The 22,170-nt window shown below is 39.8% G+C and overlaps 1 protein-coding gene across 3 annotated transcripts in view; it reads right to left on the bottom strand.

Annotated features, from left to right (window-relative positions):
- The window catches only part of PLD1 (phospholipase D1), a 355,357-nt gene that overhangs the window by 140,659 nt on the left and 192,528 nt on the right, over positions 1–22,170 (bottom strand). For all 3 annotated transcript variants that reach the window (XM_077487973.1, XM_077487974.1, XM_077487972.1), the window contains 7 exons: positions 19,244–19,380; positions 16,020–16,165; positions 15,839–15,944; positions 11,095–11,160; positions 5,690–5,748; positions 3,678–3,770; positions 2,749–2,901 (listed from right to left, as the gene is read on the bottom strand). In XM_077487973.1, coding sequence (XP_077344099.1) covers positions 2,749–2,901; positions 3,678–3,770; positions 5,690–5,748; positions 11,095–11,160; positions 15,839–15,944; positions 16,020–16,165; positions 19,244–19,380 — 760 coding nt within the window. The remainder of the gene's footprint in view (positions 1–2,748; positions 2,902–3,677; positions 3,771–5,689; positions 5,749–11,094; positions 11,161–15,838; positions 15,945–16,019; positions 16,166–19,243; positions 19,381–22,170) is intronic.

Raw genomic sequence — 22,170 nt, 5'->3', positions numbered from 1 at the left:
CTAATCAGGTCTGTTCCTGACAGCAAGTGGAAGGTGGGATCAGTTTCTGCTAAAGAATCTAATTGCCCAAGCCAATTAAACAACGGGAGGAATGACTCCTACCGGCAGTCTCAGGAGTGGACTTAACTGCCTTTTTGGCAGTAGCATTGGCATCCTTCGTTGCGTCTGCTGGGAATATCTTGTGTAAAAAAAAAAAAAAAAAAAAAAAAAAAAAAAAAAAAAAAAAACACTGTCGTTTTTGTGAATGGTGCGAATGGAGCTTAAAGAGGAGCTGCACCTAAAAAAAAAAATATTAAAAGCCAGTCCCAGGTTCCAGCGATGTCGGCGATCGCTCGTCTCGCTGCAGCCACCAGCGCCATCCTCTGTCAGGGAATTGGGAAGTGAAGCATGAGGGCTTCACTGCCCGGTTCCCTACTGCGCATGCGCAAGTCGCGCTGCGCTTCTCTTATGGTCCCCCGCTGTGTCTCTGGAAACTGTGTGTTTCCCAGAACACAACGGGGGGGGCGGAGCGATGCGGGGGTCTGCGGCGGTCTGGCCGGAAGTGGGTGCAGTTACCTGGATTATTCAGGTAACTGCACCCCCCTTCCCCCTGAAAGGTGCAGATTGTGGCACCGGAGGGGGGAGGGATAATACTAGCGGAACTTCCCCTTTAGGGTGAAGAACCGCTTTAAGGCTTGCTTAATAGTGGAATGTAGAAACTGCAACTTTTATGATCAGAACACTTTTTGTTTGGGTGGTTATAAATGAAATGAACACAGGTCTTCCCATTCAGGAATCATTGTGGAAATGACATAGCACATGGTGACACAAACAGCTAATTTCTAGAACATGAAAAAATTAGAAGTCTGGAATAAAGTTTGTTAAAACCCTTGCAATGTGCAAAAATCGCAAGTGAATTAATACAAAAGGAGTTACACTAAGTCCATGACAAAACTATTTAATGGCATGCACATGATCATTTTCAGTCAAGCAACTACAATATACACAATCCATCTCAACCATTTTATCAGTGGAGGCTGGTGGTATATTTATTGGGGAGGGTGGCAAACAATCCACCCGACGCTCTGCGACCCGAGCCCACCCTTTTTTGAAGCCCATTAGAGTGTCTGGCTCTAATCACATGCTCCAAAAACAAAACAAAAACACTCCAATTTGAATCCATTTGTCCGTGGATTGGGGGGGGGGGGGTGGCGGCACCCCTGCATTCTATCATACTTCTCCGTTTGGAAAAACAATTATGTATGCTTTAAACTTTTCAATATTTAGGCATTGCCTCAAAGAGTAATGATGGGCCCTAGAAATTACTTTCAAGAACTAAAGCTACAGCCTAGGCACATTCAGAATTTTTCCAGGATTTTAAAGTTAGTAGTTACATGTAGAAAAGAAAACTAAAGTGTTATGGCAAGCTACAGAAGCAATGTGCATGTAGCATTAGCTCAAGTCACTAAGGCCTTTTTTTCCAATAGGCCATAAATAAAGTGCCAATTGATGTAACCCACTGCAAACATTTATAAATAAGATATCTTTGCCCCAACTGCTCTAAACATTAAAGCAGAACTCTTGGAAAACACAGCTTTTTACATGTCTTTGTTGCTGATCTCCTACCTTCATGACTATGCCATCCATGTTCTTCTGAGCTCTGTAGTTCCTCTGTAGTAGTACAATGATAATCGATGAAAAAAACCTTACTTCCCTGTGATTTCCTGTTTGTAAGACCGCTGGCTGCTATTCCTCATGTACTACCAGCCAGCGGTCTCGTCACAGCCCACTTGTAGTTCCCTATAGAAAGCAGGGACGTCTACTTCCATCTCCGCTCGTTGTAGTGGGCAGAGGGGTCTCGCAGCCCCTGGAGGTGGTTTCCTCTCCTCCATGCCCCTAATACGCCCCCCCCTCCACGCCACCCACTAATTATCCCCGCTCTGCACCTATGGGCACTGATTATGTTGAGACCGTACTTATGGGCACTGATGAGACCGCAGAGACCTACAGTTCAGTAATGATTACATAAAGCAAGTAAGGACAATATGTTTGTTTATCTCCTGCTACAGCTGGAGAGCACAAACATGCTTTTCATTTATAAGGCTGTAACCTACCTATCCTGCTGTGTGTTACTGAGTAGTATGGCTGGCTGCAGAATGAGGGGTATGATTTATGTTGAAGTGGGCTTGTTGACAGGCCTCATGTACCTCCCACATTCAGTACAATTCCCGAAGCATAATGGGAAGTGTAGTTAGAGAGAGAGGAGAGGATATGATGTAATCACTGTTCTAACAACTCCTCCTTGGCAGAATACGTGCTGAATTTTTTTGAATTACAGAGAGCACTTCCTAAAAATTCAATTGGACTTTTCTCTTCAATGATAAGGAATTTTACAACTGTAATAACTGTTTAGTGTTTTGTGTAGGGGGGTGTACTAATGGGGGATTTTTTGCTGATCCCGGAGTTCTGCTTTAAAGATGGATTCTGGCTGATATGAATACTGCATATAGCAATAGATTACAGTTTTCTGCATTGACTTGTTGCACAAAATACTATGCCACTAACAGGAAGTGCCTATATTTTTTGGCCTAGGTCTTCAAAGGAATTATATGGATTTCCACTGCATGAGCTATGTTGCCATTTATATGCATTATATGAAATAAAGAACTGTATCTAACAATTTAAATATCTGGGATTATAGTGCAAGAAATATATGCGCTACAATGAAACAGAATGCAGTGCATTCTTATTTTGTCATGTGAAGCTCACCTGGAAAGAGTGTCTATTCGCAATCCGTACTCAGTCTCAGTGTCCTTCTTTCCAATCTTTATGTTAAACTCCTTATCAACCAAAAGAACAAAGGAAATGGAACCATTGTCGGTCTTCATGTACATAAGGAAAGAGTCTTTCACAACCAGCCACCTGAGAAATAAAAGGTACATAAAAGGGATTTATAATCGGATTGCCAACTGGCTATAAAAAGTTTACAAAGAAAATGATGACAATATAATGAAAGAAAATTAAATTTGCTTGAAGATGTTAAGTAGAATTCCAGCTTTCCTATCACTTTACATTTGTTTGGGCCACCCTGGCCCAAAGGAACGTTTAAAGTGCTGCAACAGCAGTATGGTTGAATTCCTATCTGCCATTAGAATTTTTTTTTTTTAACATCAGACTGAATGCGCCCCCCCCCCCCCCCCCCCCATTTAGAAGCCTTGTATTTTAACCAATGAATACAAAGCTTACTCTGTTTGGCTGAGGTGGAAATAGTGACAAAATCCTCCAACCTCTCTACCTAAGCCACTCAGAGGAAGCCTTGTATTTGTATGCTGATCAAAATCCTGGCAGCAGTTAAGAAGTCGCCTGTATTGCTGCCAGAACACAGCACTACTTACTGTATGCAGTTAACGCCTACATCATGAACAGAAATAGTTTGCTTTGGCCAACTTGGTTTGAATTATTTAAAGTGATAGGAAAGCTGGAATTCTACTTTAAAGGATAACTTCACCTTTAATAACAGGTTATACTCATATTTAGGGTGTAACATGTACACCCTCTTCCCACAACCCCCTTCCCCCACCCCTCCAAGTCCCAGTTGCTACAGCAGGCCGGGGATCTTCTCCCTGCACCCACAGTCTCATTTTTTAAATGGTAAGCTTCTCATTTAAGCACTTTTTCCACATAAAGACTCACAATACCTTTTTGACCATCGGTAGCAAACACTTCTTTGTCCACAACAATTTAGGCCTGGAATTCTGTGACCTCCAGATCTCTTCTGGATCATGCCTTCTCTAAATAACACAAAAAAAATCATCATTAAAAAATGATCATGTACATAAGGAGGAATGTCTTAAGATTCATTTTTATAATGTTTCAAAGACATGAGCTAAGTGGCATACCAAGTTGGCTACTCTCCATTATATAAGCAATAAGCCCCCTTATTGCAAATTATAGCAAATTATAGGTCATGATTCCCTTATGAGCTCATAGAGCATATGGCTATTAGGGACAGCCTAATCAAGTTACAAAAATAAGAAGTCAAAGATAACCTGATTCATTCTTAGATGGGGTTCTCTGGGATCTGTAAAATAGTTTTTAATAGCAAACCAAAATTTGGTCAATGGAACCCGTAAAGTGCAGGCCCATCCATCCCCTCTTGGGGGGGGATCAGGAAGGAATTTTTTCCTCCACTGGAGCAAACTGAATCATGATTCGCTGGGTTTATTTAAAAAAAATTTTGCCTTTCTTTGGATCAACTGTGGATATAGGATTATAAAAAAAAAATGTTGTTTTATTTTTTTCTGTTTTCCCCTTTTTATTTGAACTAGCTGGACTAGTGTCTTTTTTTAACCAGACTAAAAATGAAACAAAGCCCACACCGCAATGGAAAGAATCATGCTGTATGCAATGTCACCATATTACCAAGGAAATATATTTCTTCCATTTCAGGACAGCACCAAATAATGAAATATACTCCTTTGATTTAAGGCTGCAGTCACAAGTGGAGGAGATCTCAGACCCCAAGCCAAAAAAGCAGGATCCTCTTTATGCCCTGTACAGACTGTCAGAATTTCCGACGGAAAAGGTCCGATCAGATTATATTGTCAAAAAATCTGATCGTGTGTGGGCTCTATTGGACTTTTTCTGTAGGAATTTCCGACGGAAAAAATTTGAGAGCAGGACCTCAAATTTTCCGTCAACAAAATCCGATCTGACTTTTTCCAATCGTTTGTAGAGAATTCCGATCGAACAAAGTGCCACGCATGCTCAGATCAAATTACGACACTAAAGCTATTGGCTACTAGCCGCAATGTAGTCCCGTCGCAATCAAGGAATGTCATCATGTGCCGAACTATTGGATTTTCCAACAACTTTGTTCGACCGTGTGTATGCAACACCAGTTTAGGACAAAATCCGTCGGAAAAAATCAAACGGATTTTGTTGTCGGAATATCCGACCATGTGTACGGGGGCTTAGATTCTGCCAGGCACCTTTCATAGTCTTAATCACCAACTGAGATGATTTAGCTTTTTTTGCTCCTCTAAAAATAGAAAACTGCAGGCCAAGTGTGTTTGTGAAGGTCAATGATCTAAGGGACTTAAGTTTTAAGGGTGCAGGCTCCAGGGCTGTCCAGGGGTGTTTTGGCTGAGTAAAACAAATCAGAAACCAGCATGTAGGCTGACACTTTCTGCATTCATATTCTAGGTCAATGTCATACTAGGCTCTCATATTTCAATTCACAGAGGCCTACTTTAAACATATAACAGAGGGAATGTTATTTTATTTATTTTACTGAAGCTGGTGTAAACAGGTCCCTACACACTCATGGACAGATAAAAAAACAAACGCTCAAGCTGTTTTCAAACAAATGGCTACTGGAAAGTTAATGAAACTGTGATTGGGGTGGTGGAGGGTGTGAACATTTGAGCATTGACAGGTGTTTTGATTCTCAAAATGTGATTTTTATATAGATACAATTTATAGAAGGTACCTTTTTAGAGTGTAATGCAATAAAGTACCGTATCAGTTTCGCATTAACTTTTTCTTTATTATTATACGCAGTGTTTTGCATAGACCCCAAGGGAATTGTAGACTGTAAATATGGATTCTTTGCTCTACCCAGTCCCAAAAATCTTCCATAAGTGTTCTCCAACTTCCATGGGAAAAGCAGTGATGTGTCATAAAACAGCTGTATAAACTAAGAACTTACATGCCCTTTGGTCCAAGATCATGGACGAAAGAGAGTTGATTCACATCAATGAATTCTCTCTGGGGGGAAAAAAATAAATTTAAATTCCAAAATTAAATTTTCTTCAGCGTTAAAGCCACACAGATGGTTGAAATACATATTATTCAATAAACTGAAGAGAGGTTTATATATGCCTGAGGTCTTGCACTTGGTTGCCTATGAAAACTGGATTTTTTGTTACTCACCATAACGTCCCTTTTTCATTGACAGACTCAGAACCTTCTTCATTATATATGACCAAACGGGTTTTATAGCCCCACCTACAGGACTAGGACACTAAGTAGAAAAAACTCGGCACCCCCCCAATGGGCAGTCCTCTCAGGGCATAAAACTCCCTCTCAGCTATACGTCTCCAGTCAGTCACAAACAGCATCAAAAGGAGAAAACTCCATGGAGGGGTGGGTGTTGTGTCTGACAATGAACTCAGAAAAAAAAAAAAATCTAATTTTTCGCTTACTTATTTATTAATTATTTATGGACACAGCCTCATCATCATTATCCCTGACCAAACAGGGATGACCCAAAGCAGTGCCACAACGAGGGGTGGGCAAACCAACCGATGGAGAAAAATCCAGGGCAACATGCCAACAATCTGAACCACCCCAATGGGGCGCCCAAGAGTCCGATAACAGCCACCTACAAAACTTCAAAACTAGCATCGAAGGATACCTAACATAACTGTATAAAAACGTTGCAAACTTGAGGGACAGGCACCGGATGTTAGAGTGCGCCATCACGGGGAAGAGACATTCCCGCCCCTTAATGACATATGCCTGCACAATAGTCTGCCGAAACCAACAGGAAATAGTGCCAGAAGAGGCTGCCATGCCTTTCCTTGGACTGTCTGATCACAGAGAATCGGGTCTCTGGAAGGTCGCCATCACAGGGGTACACGCGAATTGTGTGAACCACATCCAAGGAGTGCAAGAACACGCACTTAGGAAGCGACACACTGAGGGAAGGACAATGACATCATTCAAGCAGAAATCTGACACCTGAGGGGAGTGCAGCAGCGGCAGGTGGAAATATCAGGAGCCGGAGGAGGTAGTCACCTGGTGATACCAGTACTCGGAGCATGGCTCTGAGCGTTGCAGTGGTGGGAGGAAAGCCTGCCAGTATCACAAGTCAGAGGGGGAAGTCTGCTTGAAAAGTCCAGTATCTAAGTGGAACGCAGCGTAGCAAGGACAGCTAAGCGGTGCTGACATCACAGATCCCAGGTTTCAGTGCGACGCGTTTCAGAGCATGCACACTCCTTTGTTAAGCTATGAGCTATACTGAAAGTCTGAAAATCATACTAGACCAGCCAGAAATGCTGCCCGCAAGATATTGCATCAATAGAGACATTAAAACTAACGGTAAATAATACTCCATAATATACATATACATACATAGCCATGCCGTCGAAGCCAGCGACAGTAAAGCAGGGTGGAAAAATCTGTCCTTGGGACCGAAGGTCCTTCCGAAGAGGCAGCTGCCAGGAAGATTCTGCAAAATCGCACCACGTCAGCGCATCATGGATTGCGGACCAGTTCGGAGCCACAAGCAGGCCCGGTATTCCCCATTCTGCGCAGCAGGCAAAGCATCCGTCTGAGGGGCAAAAAGCAGTAGGTGAGATTGTACTGATCCCACTGCACCAGCAGAGCATCCAACAATCATGCTTCGAACCTTGGAACCTTCCGTGGAGGAAGGACGCTTAAAGATCCATGTCCGGTGTCCCCCAGCAAAGACAAAACTGATGGAACACTACCCCCCATCCAGTGCCTGATGGCTGAGATAGGCCACCGCCAGTTTGACATCTGGCATGTGTACGGCGGACAGAGCTGGAACAAATCTTTTTGCCAATGATAGGATGTGAAACACTTCCAACGCTCCTGCAATACTGCCAGCACCTCCCCGATCAGTGACATAAGCCACCACATTGGCGTTGTCCCATTGCATCCAAATTGGTGGACCCTTTAAGTGATCCATTTAATGTGCGAGTGCCAGCCTGATTGCTCGAAACTCCAGGACTGTGATGAGCAGCTGAGCTTCCACTGGAGTCCATTGACCATAGGCCAAGTCCTATCGCAGGACTCCAACCCAGCCGAACAGGCTGGCATCCAGAGTGACCACTATCCAGCGAAGGGTAAGGATTTGTCAGTCCATAGAGATGGATGCCGTCACCACCATAGAAAAGAGACCCCCCCCACAACTGTTCCAGGCAAACTGGGCATCTATGGAGACTGAAGTGTCATCCCACTAAAAATCACATCCAAACTCCTGAAGACAATAGGCAGAATGCCTGGAGACTTATAGCAGAGAAGTCTCCAGTAAGTATGGCTAGAAAACCCTGTTTGGTCATGGATAATGAAGAGGAAGCTGTGTCCTTCAATGAAAGAGAAAACAATTTACCAACATTTTAACCTAATGTCAATATAGACAATAAGCTGGCAAACAATTGAGTTGAGGGCGAACATCAATTCTTCACCGATGGAAAAACATGCATGTGTCTTGGGGTGCCCCCAAAAAAGTTAAACAAGCTCTCCAGCAGAATGGCTCAGTTACTGAGATAAAACCAACCCTTAACACAGGTGGGGTGCTTACAATGATCATCTTATTTTATGTAAAACCTTTATTTATGCTGTAACTGCTTTTAAAGTATTCACTGCAGTTTGGCTTTAATGTGTTAGTGTATTTATATCTGCTAGTGCATCTAACACTCCCCTTCCCCTAGACTGACAATGCTGCTATCCAAAAAGGTGCCCACTGTTCTCATTCATCCAGAGTGGGGGCACTCTAATACAGGGGGGGTGTTACTGGCCAGATCACCCGGTGAGTGGGGAAAAAAAGCTTAAGAAAAGAAAACCAATGCCACCACATATAATGATCGGTGAGTTGCAATAGAATACATTTTTGGTTTTGGGTTGAACACCTCTTGAAGTGGAATTTCATGTAAAATAAAAAAGGTAAATATTTTAGCGGTTTACAGTGAGGCAAAAATTATTTGATCCCCTGCTGATTTTGTATGTTTGCCCACTGACAAAGAAATGATCAGTCTATCATTTTAATGGTAGGTTTATTTTAACAGCGAAAGACCGAACAAAAATATCCAGAAAAACGCATTTCAAAAAAGTTCTAAATTAATTGCAGCTTGGAGGAATCTTCCCTGCCAGCTATTGTATTCTGTAGCTGTCAGAACAATTATTATATAAATTGATTTGCAATGAGTGAAATAAATATTTGACCCCTTCGCAAAACCGTACTTGATGGCAAAACCCTTGTTGCAATCACATAATTCAGACATTTCTTGTAGTTGGCCACCAGGTTTGCACACATCTCAGGAAGGATTTTGTCCCACTCCTCTGTGCAGATCCTCTCCAAGTCATTAAGGTTTCAAGCCTCACTTCTTCTTCAGCCACTCCTTTGTTGCCTTGGCCCTGTGTTTTGGGTCATTGTCATGCTGGAATATCCATCCGCAACCCATTTTCAATGCTCTGGCTGATGGAAGAAGGTTCTCATCCAAGATTTGACAGGCAAATGGCCCAGTCCACTGTCCCTTTGATGCAGTGAAGTTGTCCTGTCCCCTTAGCAGAAAAAAAAAAAAAAGCATAATGTTTCCACCTCCATGTTTGATAGTGGGGATGGTGTTCTTGGGGTCATAGGCAGTATTCCTCTGACTCCAAACAGCGAATTGAGTTGATGCCAAAGAGCTTGATTTTTGTCTCATCTGACCACAACACTTTCACCCAGTTCTCCTTTGAATCATTCAGATGTTCATTAGCAAACTTCAGAGGGGCCTCTACATATGCTTTCTTGAGCAGGGGAACCTTCTGGACACTGCAGGATTATAGTCCTTCACGGCGTAGTGTGTCCACAATTGTTTTCTTGGTGACTATAATCCCAGCTGCCTTGAGTTAATTGACAAGATTCTCCCATATAGTTCTGGGCTGCTTTCTCTTTGTTCTCATGCTCATTGAAACTCCACAATGTGAGAACTTGTATGGAGGCCCAGACCAAGGGAGAGTCACAGTTATTTTGTGTTTCTTCCATTTGTGACTAATTGCACCAAATGTTGTCCCCCTCTCACCAAGCTGCTTGGCTATGGTCTGGTAGCCCATTCCAGCCATGTGTAGGTCTACAATCTTGTCCCTGATATCCTTGGATAGCTCTTTGGTCTTGGCCATGGTGGAGAGATTAGAATCTGATTGATGGCTTGCTTCAGTGGACATGTGTCTTTTATACAGGTAACAAGCTGAGATTAGGAATACTCCCTTTAAGAGAGTGCTCCTAATCTCAGCTCATTACATGTATACAAGACACATGGGAGACAAAAATCTTGCTGATTGATAGAGGATCAAATACTTATTTCACTCATTAAAATACAAATCAATTTATACATTTTTTGAAATGCGTTTTTCTGGATATTTCTGTTATTTTGTCTCTCATTGCTAAAATAAACCTACCATTAAAATTATAGACTGATAATTTCTTTGTCAGCGGGCTAATGTAGAAAATCAGCAGGGGATCAAATACTTTTTTCCCCTCACTGTAGTAGTTGGTGTGAGTGTGTGTTATTGTTCGTAAGTCTTAGTTTTACATGATTAGATTTTTATATGAGATTTATAGCAGATTAACACACTAATGAATGCATACATGTCTACTATAAAAGCAATAAATGAATATGAATTGCATATAAAAAGTTGTAAATCCTTTCACTACAGACACAAGGGATTCTGAATACCTCATAACACTGCTTGTAGTATTTGCATTCAAGAAAAGAATACTATTAATACTGCAACACCACAAAGGAGTAATTATGGACATAATATTTACGAATGATATTCAGATATTCAAGAACTCACTTTACAGCAACTTTTACTCATAGTATTTATAAACTGTCAGTTTATGCTTCACAGCATATGTTGACTTACAAATCATGAGTGTTCTGATTGCCGATTCCACAGTTTGCTTCAGAAGTAGAATTTATAAAAATACATTTATGGAAAATAGATCAGGAATTCCAGAACAGTTCTGTCTAGTGATGTTTTTTTATCTGGCAGGTTTGACATTTATAGCATTCCTACATCTAAGATTTGCCCTTTCAAAGCAAACGGCAAACACTTGAAGACTGATGGGAAAATGACAAACCCTGGTCAGAAAGAAACACTGCATAGCTTAAGGGAAGATCATGATTACTATGCTGATAATGGCTCTTATAGAGGGCAACTTGTAGTTTAAAGTGTGTAAATATCTAACAATATGGCAGCATCAATAATATAATATTGAAATCATAGTAATTTGCCAAATGTGTATGCAAACAGTAATGTAGCTGAATTTAAAACGGTTTCAGCTGGAAAAACATTGAAATGGACCCATTTTTCACTTACGGTAGCATGATAATTTCTGTACATTGGCATCTTTAATAGTGCGTTTAAGTAGTCTTCCAGCTGTTTCTGTAATATAAAAACATTTTATATGAGCTCAGAATACTCAAAATAGAAGATGGCTTTATAAAAATATTCATTTCTCAGGAAGTGAAGGGGATTGCTTGCTTATGTACTACAAAAATACAGACACACAATGCAACATGTTCTATACAACTGTATATATTGGAAAAAAGACATACAGTGGATATAAAAAGTCGACACACCCCTGTTAAAATGTCTGATTTCTGTGATGTAAAAAAAAAATGAGACAAAGATGAATAATTTCAGAACTTTTTCCACCTTTAAATGGGACCTATAAACTGTACAATTCAGTTGAACAACAAAACTAAAATCTTTTAGGTGAAGGGAAGTAAAAATAAAAAAATAAAATAATATGGTTGCATAAATGAGCACACCCTTAAACTAATACTTTGTTGAAGCACCTTTTGATTTTATTACAGCACTCAGTCTTTTTGGGTATGAGTCCATCAGCGTGGCACATCTTGACTTGGCAATATTTGCCCACTCTACTTTGCAAAAACACTCCAAATCTGTCAGATTGTGAGGGCATCTCTTGTGTACAGCCCTCTTCAGATCACCCCACAGATTTCCAATCAGATTCAGGTCTGGGCTTTGGCTCGGCCATTCCAAAACTTTAATCTTCTGGTGTAGCCATTCTTTAGTTGATTTGAATGTATGCTTTGGGTCGTTGCTGAAAGATGTTCATGTTCAGCTTTCTAGCAGAAGCCTGATTGTCGACAATGGCTGCAATATAAGCCCTACCCCCAAATAAGCCCTAGTTAAAGTCCTTCTATGTCTTATTCTCAGGGTAGGGCTTATTTTTGGGGAAAGAGGATGGGGTTTATTTGGGGGGTAGTGTTTATTTTGCAGCCATCACCGACACTCATGCTAGGTCTTATTTTAGGGGAAACAGGGTATGAAGAATACGGGAGATTGTTGTCACATGTACCACACAGCCAATACTTAGCAGATATCCCTGCAGCTCCTTTAATGTTGCTGTAGGCCTCTAGGCAGCCTCCCTGATCTGTTTTCTTCATGTCTTTTCATCAATTTTGGAGGGACGTCCAATTCTTGGTAATGTCACTGTTGTGCCATATTTTCTCCACTTGATGACTGTCTTCACTGTGTTCCATAGTATATCTAATGCCTTGGAAATTCTTTTTACCCTTCTCCTGACTGATACCTTAACAATGAGATTCCTCTGATGCTTTGGAAGCTCTCTGTGGACCATGGCTTTTGCTGTAGAACGTGACTAAGAAAATGCCAAGAAAGACCTACTAGAACAGCTGAACTTTATTTGGGCTTAATCAGTGGCACTTTAAATGATGGCAGGTGTGTACTGACTCCTATTTAACAGGAGTTTGAATGTGATTGCTTAATTCTGAACACAGCTACATCCCCAGTTATAAGAGGGTGTGCACACTTATGCAACCACATTATTTATTTTTTATTTGTACCTCCCTCCCCTAAAAGATTTCAGTTTGTTTTTAAATTGAGTTGTACAGTTTATAGGTCACATTAAAAAGGTGGAAAAAAAGTTCTGAAATAATATATCCGTCTTATTTTTTTACATCACAGAAACCTGATATTTTAACAGGGGTGTGTAGACTTTTTATATCCACTGTATACCTGATCCTCAGCATTCTGTAGTTGGAGGAAATCCATATTTTATTCAGGCATAGCTATAACATTACCAAACCATCCACTTCATAAACTGTCTTGTTGCTAGTAATGTGGTGCACCTTGTAACCGTTTTTTTAGTAAACTGCCTATATGCAAGTATAATTTTTTTACCTCAGTGACAAGAAAATTAGAAAGAGCAGGATAGAACATTTTTCTCAAACAAATGAATTTCCATCAATGTATGTGGTTTTCATTCAGGAAACTACTTCTTACATTTGATTTTGGAATGAATGCAAACAAAATTTTAAAGTACTTCTGAATGACAATCGTCCAGTTATCAAATGTACAATTAATTTCACACGTGTTCTTAGGAATATTCATACAAATGTTTGTTGCAAATCTACTAGTGTATAGCTAGCTTTAGATTGTACAATCTCCTTTAGATATACCAACAACCATGTAGTGGGATAGAACAGTTTTGGTGGTTCAACATCAAACATTAGCGCTCTCTTTGTCCGCATCAAGCCGACGACGTAAGACGTCGGCTTGATGGCGGGGCTTATAAAAAGCCAGCGTTACACTGTCATTCCTTGCTAGCTGCAGCCAAGGGTGACGCTTTACTCTCAAGACCTTGTACCCTCCAGTGAGTTATCAGCTACATCTATCTTATACTATTATAGCTGTTATTTCTATTTGCCTGAATTCGTTTCCTTTCCCCATTGTTGATTTTTTTTAATTTAAATTTTTTTTTTTTTTTTATTTCCAATTCTTACGCTCTGCACTGCTATTCAGCTCCTTTTCCACATGCACATCTAATTTCTTTCTCTTTCTGGTTTGGTTCTGGCTTTGCCACATAGACTTTATATACTTGGGTTATCACCATGATTCTCATCATCTCTGTATTCATTCATTAACCCAAAATCCTATATTTCGGGGTTCCACTCTTTAATTTCTATTGTGTGTATGTATGTATGTGTATATATATATGTATATGTATATATATATATATATATATATATATATATATATATATATATATATATATATATATATATATATATATGTATATATTTTATTTATTATATTTTTTTTTCCTTTTTTTTCCTTTTTTTCTGTCTCCTTTTTGATTTTTTGCTCAGTTGGTACTCTTTCGGAAGTCTGTCTTCTTGAGTGCTAAATTTTCAACGCTCGCCCATATTTTCACAATTATTTAATTGATGTAAGTATTCATTGAAATATAAATACATCTTTACTATTTTTTTTTAATTTTTGTATTTGGGAGGGTATTTACCCCCTTTAGGTTGACTTATTTGAGCAACCTTTATATTTATTTATTCAATTATTTATTTCAAAAAATCTTTTTTTTTCTTTTTTTCATTGTATACTCTCTTCTATCAGCTATTTTGGGCTGGTTTTTTAGCCCCCTGCGATCCAGCACGGTTGTGGTTAACTCCTGAGGTGGACAAATTCCCTACTTTATCATCTACGTAGTGGTTTAAGGTGGGTTTTTATTTTTTTCCTCTTTCTCAAGTCTGCACTCATACTTATTGATTCTTGACACATTTTTGTAATATATTTTGTTACTATATTATGTTGTATTTTGGTTTAGATTTCGTTGAAATATTCACACAACCCCTGAAGAAGCAACCTATTGCGAAACATGTGGGGATTATGTGTGTTTAATGAGAACAACCATTGCACTGTATTGTCCCGTGTTTTTATCTCTCAAGCATAATCTGTTAATGATTTTAACTTTGAATTTAATAAATATTTGTATTATAAATTCGTTATCCTATTTAATAATGTTTACTATCTAATTGTCATTTGCACCGTTAAAATCCCTAAACTCCCTCTCTTGCTTTTTGATTCATGTAGTGGGATAACCAACCTGAAGAGATACAATTAGATGAGTCATTTAGTTAGGCCCACACACTACATAGTTGTTGGTAAATCCTGAGAAGATTGCACAGATTGTACAATTGGATTGTAATATGTGTACCCAGCTTGAAAGGAGGATATAGAACAGAACAGAATCATGTGGCTGCGTAAATTACATCAGGCATGGAAATGAAGAAATCACACATTTAGAAATGAAGGGGCCTCACACCCCGAAATAATTGTAATATGGAAAAGTTCCCCCCAAGGTTTTTTTTTAGCAGCAAAAAGGGGTTAAAGTGATAAAAACAAAAAAATAGGAAGAGGCAACTGTTTGTAAAATTATTTTTATTGCCATATGAAGTTCCAATAGCATGTATGAATTAAAATGTGAGCTCTGGTTATACAATACAAAACACATTTCATCATAAATAGTGATATTGATACAGTGGAGCAAAACATTACATTACAGAATGCCAGCCACATAGATACCCCTGGGGTTTGTAATAAGAATTTTACAAACAGTTACCCTTTTTCCTTTTTTTGATCAATTTAACCTCTTTTTGCTGCTAAAAAAAACCTCTTAGAGGAACTTTCCCATATTGCAATTGCATTATTAGGGAAAGGGAATATCATTGTAATGGTGGCGAAGTATATGTCAAGTCAATGGCAGAGACTGAAGTGCATATTGGTGCAGTGGGATTGTGTGTGTTGGTGCAGTGGCAGAAAGCAAAGAAGGGCATGTTGGTTTAGTGGGGAAGGGTAAAGTTGAGTTTAAGCATGGTGGTGCAGTGGTGTAGAACCACAATGTTGCAGAAGTGGGGAGTGAGGATGTGCATATAAGTGCAGTGACTGAGTGAGGAAGCGTGCAAAAGTGCAGTGGTGGGGAGAGTGTTTGTACAGTATTCGAGAGAGTGAGCTGAAGGGATGACAGCAGCAAAAGAAAACTGCTCCTACCCTTACCATTTTGATTTAAAAAACAAAAAACAGAATAGCTGTCAATTTTTTTCCGTCCACCCCTCCTTCCTCCCCAAATATGAATCATTACACTATTACACATATGAAAACAATAAGTAAAAAATCAAATGTCTGGAATTTAGAGATGTAGTAAGGCAAGCTTTAAATAAAAGAGGTCTTCTCCCAAAGTCCAGTCTTAGAAATAGCTTTGAGCTTGGGCTAAAATTACCCTTCTGCTTGAGGACTGCTCCTCTCTGACCATCTCGGCATTCCGAGGTAGACTTGGCATGGCCCTCACATCGTCTCTTCTTACAGTCTGTCTTCTTACTGTGTGGCTGTAAATAACAGCCATTAGTCTCAGCCATGTGCAAGAGATTCCAATCACAGAATTAAGCCAATGAGGACATTACCTTCTAGTGGGAATGGGGATGCGGATGAAAGCTTTGTATCGTAGTAGTTCTCTGTGAAGGTCCTGAAAGTGCTTATATTTCCTCTTGACTTGCCACGTGAATTCCCCATGAGTCAGCTCAATTGTGTAAATGCTCAAAACTGAAGTCTGAAATTAAACAGAAGGAACATTAATAAATGCAAGTTTCTGGGATACCTTTTACAGTACATGCAAATGAAAAAAGGATGGGGAGGAAATTAGAACACAACGTTAAGAATAATGATTTTTAGACATTAAACGGTCTGGCAGATGAACTCTGTAGCAACAAATAAGATCCATCAGAATTCCCAACCTGGAGAAACCAGACTGGATTTGGGCAATGCAGATAATTATCTGAGACATCTACAGACTTGAGGACCACCATAGCAAGGATAATGAGTTCACATGTCTGTAAATGATTATATCAAGTGCCAGACACTCAGCTACTGTAGAGAAGTACAATTCTTATGCTAGCAACACATTGAACTACAAATAAAACAAATGACTTGACCATTATTATACAAGGGAAAAGATGGAGTTGAATTTTCCAGAGAAAGAAAACTGTGTGCACTGGAAAGCACAGATAAATCCATTTTTATTTGGTGTGAATGGGCAGGGGTACAATGTATCCCACATTCATTCACATAGGGTGGGGGGCTGGTATCTGGGGGCCGCCCCCCGCCCACAGACCCCAACAAGATCCTGCCAGGATTGTCGGGAAGAGGCCCTTGTCCCCATTAACATGGGGACAAGGTGCTTTGGGGGCACAGGACCCCCCTGCCCCAAAGCACACACCCCCTCTTACTCGCCCCCCCTTTCCTGACCTTCCGGGGTGCATGCTCGGATTAGGGTCTGGTATGGATTTTGGGGGGGGGGGGGACCCCATGGTGTGGAGGCTCCCCTTAAAAACCATACCAGACCTAAGGGTCTGGTATAGACTTGGAAGAGGGAACCCTGGGTAGTTTTTTTTTTTTTTATTTCCCCTAAAGATTCATACCAGAGGGCCTGGTATTGTCTGGATCAAAGTTAGATCCTGTACATTGAAGTCGGATGGAAGTCGGGTCCCAATTCCATCTGGGTCCCAATCTGTCAGATTTTCCAGGACATGGCAGGAAAGGAGATGAAGGGGTCACCAGGACAAGTGAAAAATAAATCTCCACTATACTAATAAAAGGTGTATTTGTTGCGTTCTCTTCCCACTGGATAGAGGTTCCATCAATTACCATCCCTCGGACATTGCGTTACAAGGGCAGGAAGCAAAAGGATCTCTTCACTTGTAAAAGAAACCAAAACCAACATCCTAATTCTTCCCCATAATGTGCCCAAAAATGAAAAAACAATTGGCAGGAGTCAGGTTCTAATGCAAATTTCACATTGCATACATTAGTACATGCTATTATGCATAGTATATAATTTGTAGTGGCAGGGTTATCGCTGATATTTCCTTACTGCTGTGCATTTCTTTTGCTATACAAGTATACAACAACCAGCCATACCATTATGGCCACTGACAGATGACTAACATTGATTATCTCATTACAATGGCATCTTAATGCGAGTAGGATATATTAGGCAGCAAGTGAATGTGTGGTCTCTGCAATTGATGTGTTGAAAGCCGGAAAAAATGGGCAAGCATAAGGATGCAAGCAACTTTGACAAGGGCCAAATTGTAAAGGCTAGATAACTAGATCAGCGCAACTTACAAACTGCAGTTCTTGTAGAATGTTGCTAGTGTGCTGCAGTTAAGGACCTATCAAAAGTGGTCCAAGGAAAAAAAAGAATGGTAAACATGGTGAGCAAAGGCTGGTCTGTGCATTTCCATCCAATAGTAGAGCTACTGTAGTACAAAATGGTAAAAAGGTAATGCTGGCTCTGATAGAAAGGTATCAGAACACAGAGTCTGTTGGATATGAGGCAGCACAGCTGTAGACTGGTCGGGGAGCCCATGCTAACCCATGTTTACAGACAAAAGTGCCTACAAAGGGCACGTGATCATCAGGACTAGTCCACAGGAGCACTGGAAGAAGGTAGCTTGGTTTGATGAATTTCAGGATGGTTTGAGGAACACGACAATTTGACTTGGCTTCCAAATATTCCAAATCTCAATCCAATCGAGCATCGAGGGATGTGCTGGAAAAAAAACTCAGATCCAGGGAGGTCTCACCTCACAACATACAGGACTAATATCTACCACTAATGGCTCTGTGACAGATACCATAGCATAGTATCAGATGTCTAGTGGTATGGTGTATCTGTGCATGGCCATTTTCCTTCATTTGTACTTTCAGCGTTACTTAGGGTAACAAAGTCTCCATAACAGAGGCTGTGTCATAAGTAGTAAAAAGAAGTATAGCTTCAAAGGGAGCGGTCTGAATTTACTTATTGGGATAGGCAAGTAATATAAAGAAGATGGGAGAAATATTTTTTATTAAAAATGTAGATTCAATAGTAACAATCTAAAAAGCTTATTGGCTACCACATATGCATTTACATTTGCTCTCATCTCCTGCCTTCCAATTATAGGAATTGGCCTCAGGTTCCATACTGCAGCTCTGTCTCATGGAGTGCCAGAGCCTCAACACCAGGCACCAAGCCTGTGACAATGCAATCCACAACAACATTTGGACTACAGCAGCATCCTCCTTTACCACGCCATTTCATCTGCACTGAATGTTTCCTATTATCCCCAAGAACATGTGATGAGAGGGTGAAGGAGGGTCTTACCACAGAAAGCAGTGCCCATGATCCTCTTACCCCAAAAGTAAAGCTCAGTTAAGTGTCATAATGCAGTTACAGCAGGCTGGGCAACTAACCATTGACACACTGTTGTCATCTTTCTCCTACTCTCTGAATCCTGAAAAAAGTGTTACTGAGGATGTGACCCAGACTGTGAAATTCAATTTGTCACTTTTTTTGGAAGAAATACAAACATAGCCTGGTGGATCAGAGATTAATTGAGGAGACCAGATCCTCTTGAGGGGTGAAAATAGGTCCAAAAGCAGTTGCATCCTGTATTAAGGGTAAAACATTTTTCCAAGACTTCTATCAAACTTCAGCATATTCTAATGGAGTGTATACAGAGCAAGGAACAATCACTTGCAGTAACAAATGGCAATAGTCACTGAAATTAGTAAAGAGTATTCACAACCAAAAGATGACTGCCATGGATTATTGCGGTGCGCTTTATTAAGTTTCATTAGTTCTCACCTTTGATGTAGATGAAGTAGCAAAACGCTCTGCCTCTAGAACCTTGACTTTTATAGGACATCCTGGCAAGAAGATTTGGAGATCAGGTTCTTTAAACCCCTTTGTGTTATAAATAATAGAGAAAGGAATGCTGACACCTAAAATAAGAAAAACATGATATTTAAAAGCTAAAATCAAAAAACGAATGCTGATAATACCCCACCATCAGGAAATCCTTAACTAAACCGGCATACCTAAAGCTAGGAGCATGAAACGAATGCAGGGTTTTCCTGTATGAATTTAATGAATAATGTTGGAAGTCTTGGACAATTTATTCCCCACTTTACTGAAATCGCTACAAAGCAGAGCTACAGTATTCAACAGTCAGTGCATTCACCATGAAACCAAAAGCTTCACAAATTTTCTGTGTGTTATCGTCTTTTCCAGAAAGTCAAGTCTTCTCACATGTCCAAAATAGGACTGCTTCATTTAAAGGCTAAGTTCACCTTTTGTTCACTTTTTTTTTCTAAATTCCAGCTCCCCTATACACAAATATAGCATTCATGTACATTTTTGGAAAAATATCAAAGCTTTCCATAAAATTTGAGTGAAAATCAAACAGATGGTGTTGCGCTACCTGAACTAGATATAAATATAAATATAAAGAGCCTAGTACTGGAAAAATTAAAATCTAACTATAAATCAACTAACCTAAAATAAAAGTTAAGGTGTCTTGTGCTAGTGTATTCTAAAACTTGAATTCCAGAAATCATATGTTATATATCAACATAAGTAACTAAGCAAAAGGAAAAAATATTCCATAAAGTGCAAATGTTAAAACGTGCAATTCGTAATGCATGAACAAATGATAGAATACAGTCTATAGTGAAATTAGATAAAGTGCCAGTGATAATAAGTTCCGTAATCTTCTTGAAAGTAAAAAAGTTATTAAATATATATATAAGACAGTCTATATAAAAGCTGCAATAGGTGCTCAGTGACTTGTTCAGTGCTTCTCAAAAAAGAAAAATAGGTGCCAGCAATCGTGTTGTAATTTCTGTGTCTCCAGTATACACGGCACACTAGGTGAAATGGCCCCTTACCTTACTGCTGTAAGGTAAACAGCAAATCAAGCAGCAAAAACAGGGGTGCAGGGATTCTATACCAATTCCTAGCAGGTGGATCTTGGTCCCCTCAGGTAGGTATTTTTCCTCTCAGATAGTTTCCATATAGATCTTTAGCTTCAGTATAGCTCCCAGAGGTCTCATAGGAAAGATAGAGGTACACTCGGATGGTGAAGTACGTTCGTAAAATTTATTGTAACGAAATATAAAAAGAGGTACTCACAAACATACGATAAAATACAGCATTAAAAACGGACGAGCAATCCGCTCGTGTATGCGAACGTCACTTCCGGTATCCTCGTTCCGACGCGTATCGTCACTGGTCACGTGACTTCATCCCCTGATGAAGTCACGTGACCAGTGACGATACGCGTCGGAACGAGGATACCGGAAGTGACGTTCGCATACACGAGCGGATTGCTCGTCCGTTTTTAATGCTGTATTTTATCGTATGTTTGTGAGTACCTCTTTTTATATTTCGTTACAATAAATTTTACGAACGTACTTCACCATCCGAGTGTACCTCTATCTTTCCTATGAGACCTCTGGGAGCTATACTGAAGCTAAAGATCTATATGGAAACTATCTGAGAGGAAAAATACCTACCTGAGGGGACCAAGATCCACCTGCTAGGAATTGGGATAGAATCCCTGCACCCCTGTTTTTGCTGCTTGATTTGCTGTTTACCTTACAGCAGTAAGGTAAGGGGCCATTTCACCTAGTGTGCCGTGTATACTGGAGACACAGAAATTACAACACGATTGCTGGCACCTATTTTTCTTTTTTGAGAAGCACTGAACAAGTCACTGAGCACCTATTGCAGCTTTTATATAGACTGTCTTATATATATATTTAATAACTTTTTTACTTTCAAGAAGATTACGGAACTTATTATCACTGGCACTTTATCTAATTTCACTATAGACTGTATTCTATCATTTGTTCATGCATTACGAATTGCACGTTTTAACATTTGCACTTTATGGAATATTTTTTCCTTTTGCTTAGTTACTTATGTTGATATATAACATATGATTTCTGGAATTCAAGTTTTAGAATACACTAGCACAAGACACCTTAACTTTTATTTTAGGTTAGTTGATTTATAGTTAGATTTTAATTTTTCCAGTACTAGGCTCTTTATATTTATATTTATATCTAGTTCAGGTAGCGCAACACCATCTGTTTGATTTTCACTTTTATTATCTGGGGGTTAGGGTTCATACCCCTGTCGGTAGTTTGCTGCAACCTACCCTTTTAAATAGTTTAGGCCCTTGACGACAGCGCGGGGATACCCTAAACCAATTTCCATAAAATTTACAGACACTCACCTTACTGTCCTCCACCCATGTTTCCAAATGTATCTATTGCTTCTGTCTTACTTCCTGAACAGACTTCAGGTCATGACACAGGAAGGTGTTCACCAGCTGACCTCATTAGCACACACCCTGCATCATCCACCCTCTCATTCCCAGCTGCATGTTTTTTTTTAAAACTAAATGCAATCAGTGATCACCCTTCACACTAAATAAACAATCAGACTGCATAGTGTATGGCCATCTTCATACAAGTAGATAGGAGGGAGGGGACAGAAACACTCAGCTGTCAAGCCCTGTTTAAATCTCTGCATAGCAGAAACTCGAATTCCCACTTTTTTTTTTTTTTTTTTTTTTTTTTTTAGCGAGGGGGAGGTGTTTTGGAGCATTTTCACTCATCACACATAGAGCAGCCCATCCACCTGAATAAGTGGTGAATGGTGCATTTTTTACTGCAATTCTTAATGCAGCACATTTCTGAAATGTAATGAAATGCACAGATGTGAAT

The sequence above is a fragment of the Lithobates pipiens genome, unplaced genomic scaffold (assembly GCF_037356315.1).
Source record: "Lithobates pipiens isolate NorthernLeopardFrog02 unplaced genomic scaffold, aLitPip1_a1.2 Scaffold_18, whole genome shotgun sequence".
In the NCBI taxonomy this organism is placed as follows: Eukaryota; Metazoa; Chordata; class Amphibia; order Anura; family Ranidae; genus Lithobates; species Lithobates pipiens.
The sequence above is the reverse complement of the archived record's forward strand: the minus strand, read 5'-3'. Positions and strand labels throughout refer to the sequence as shown.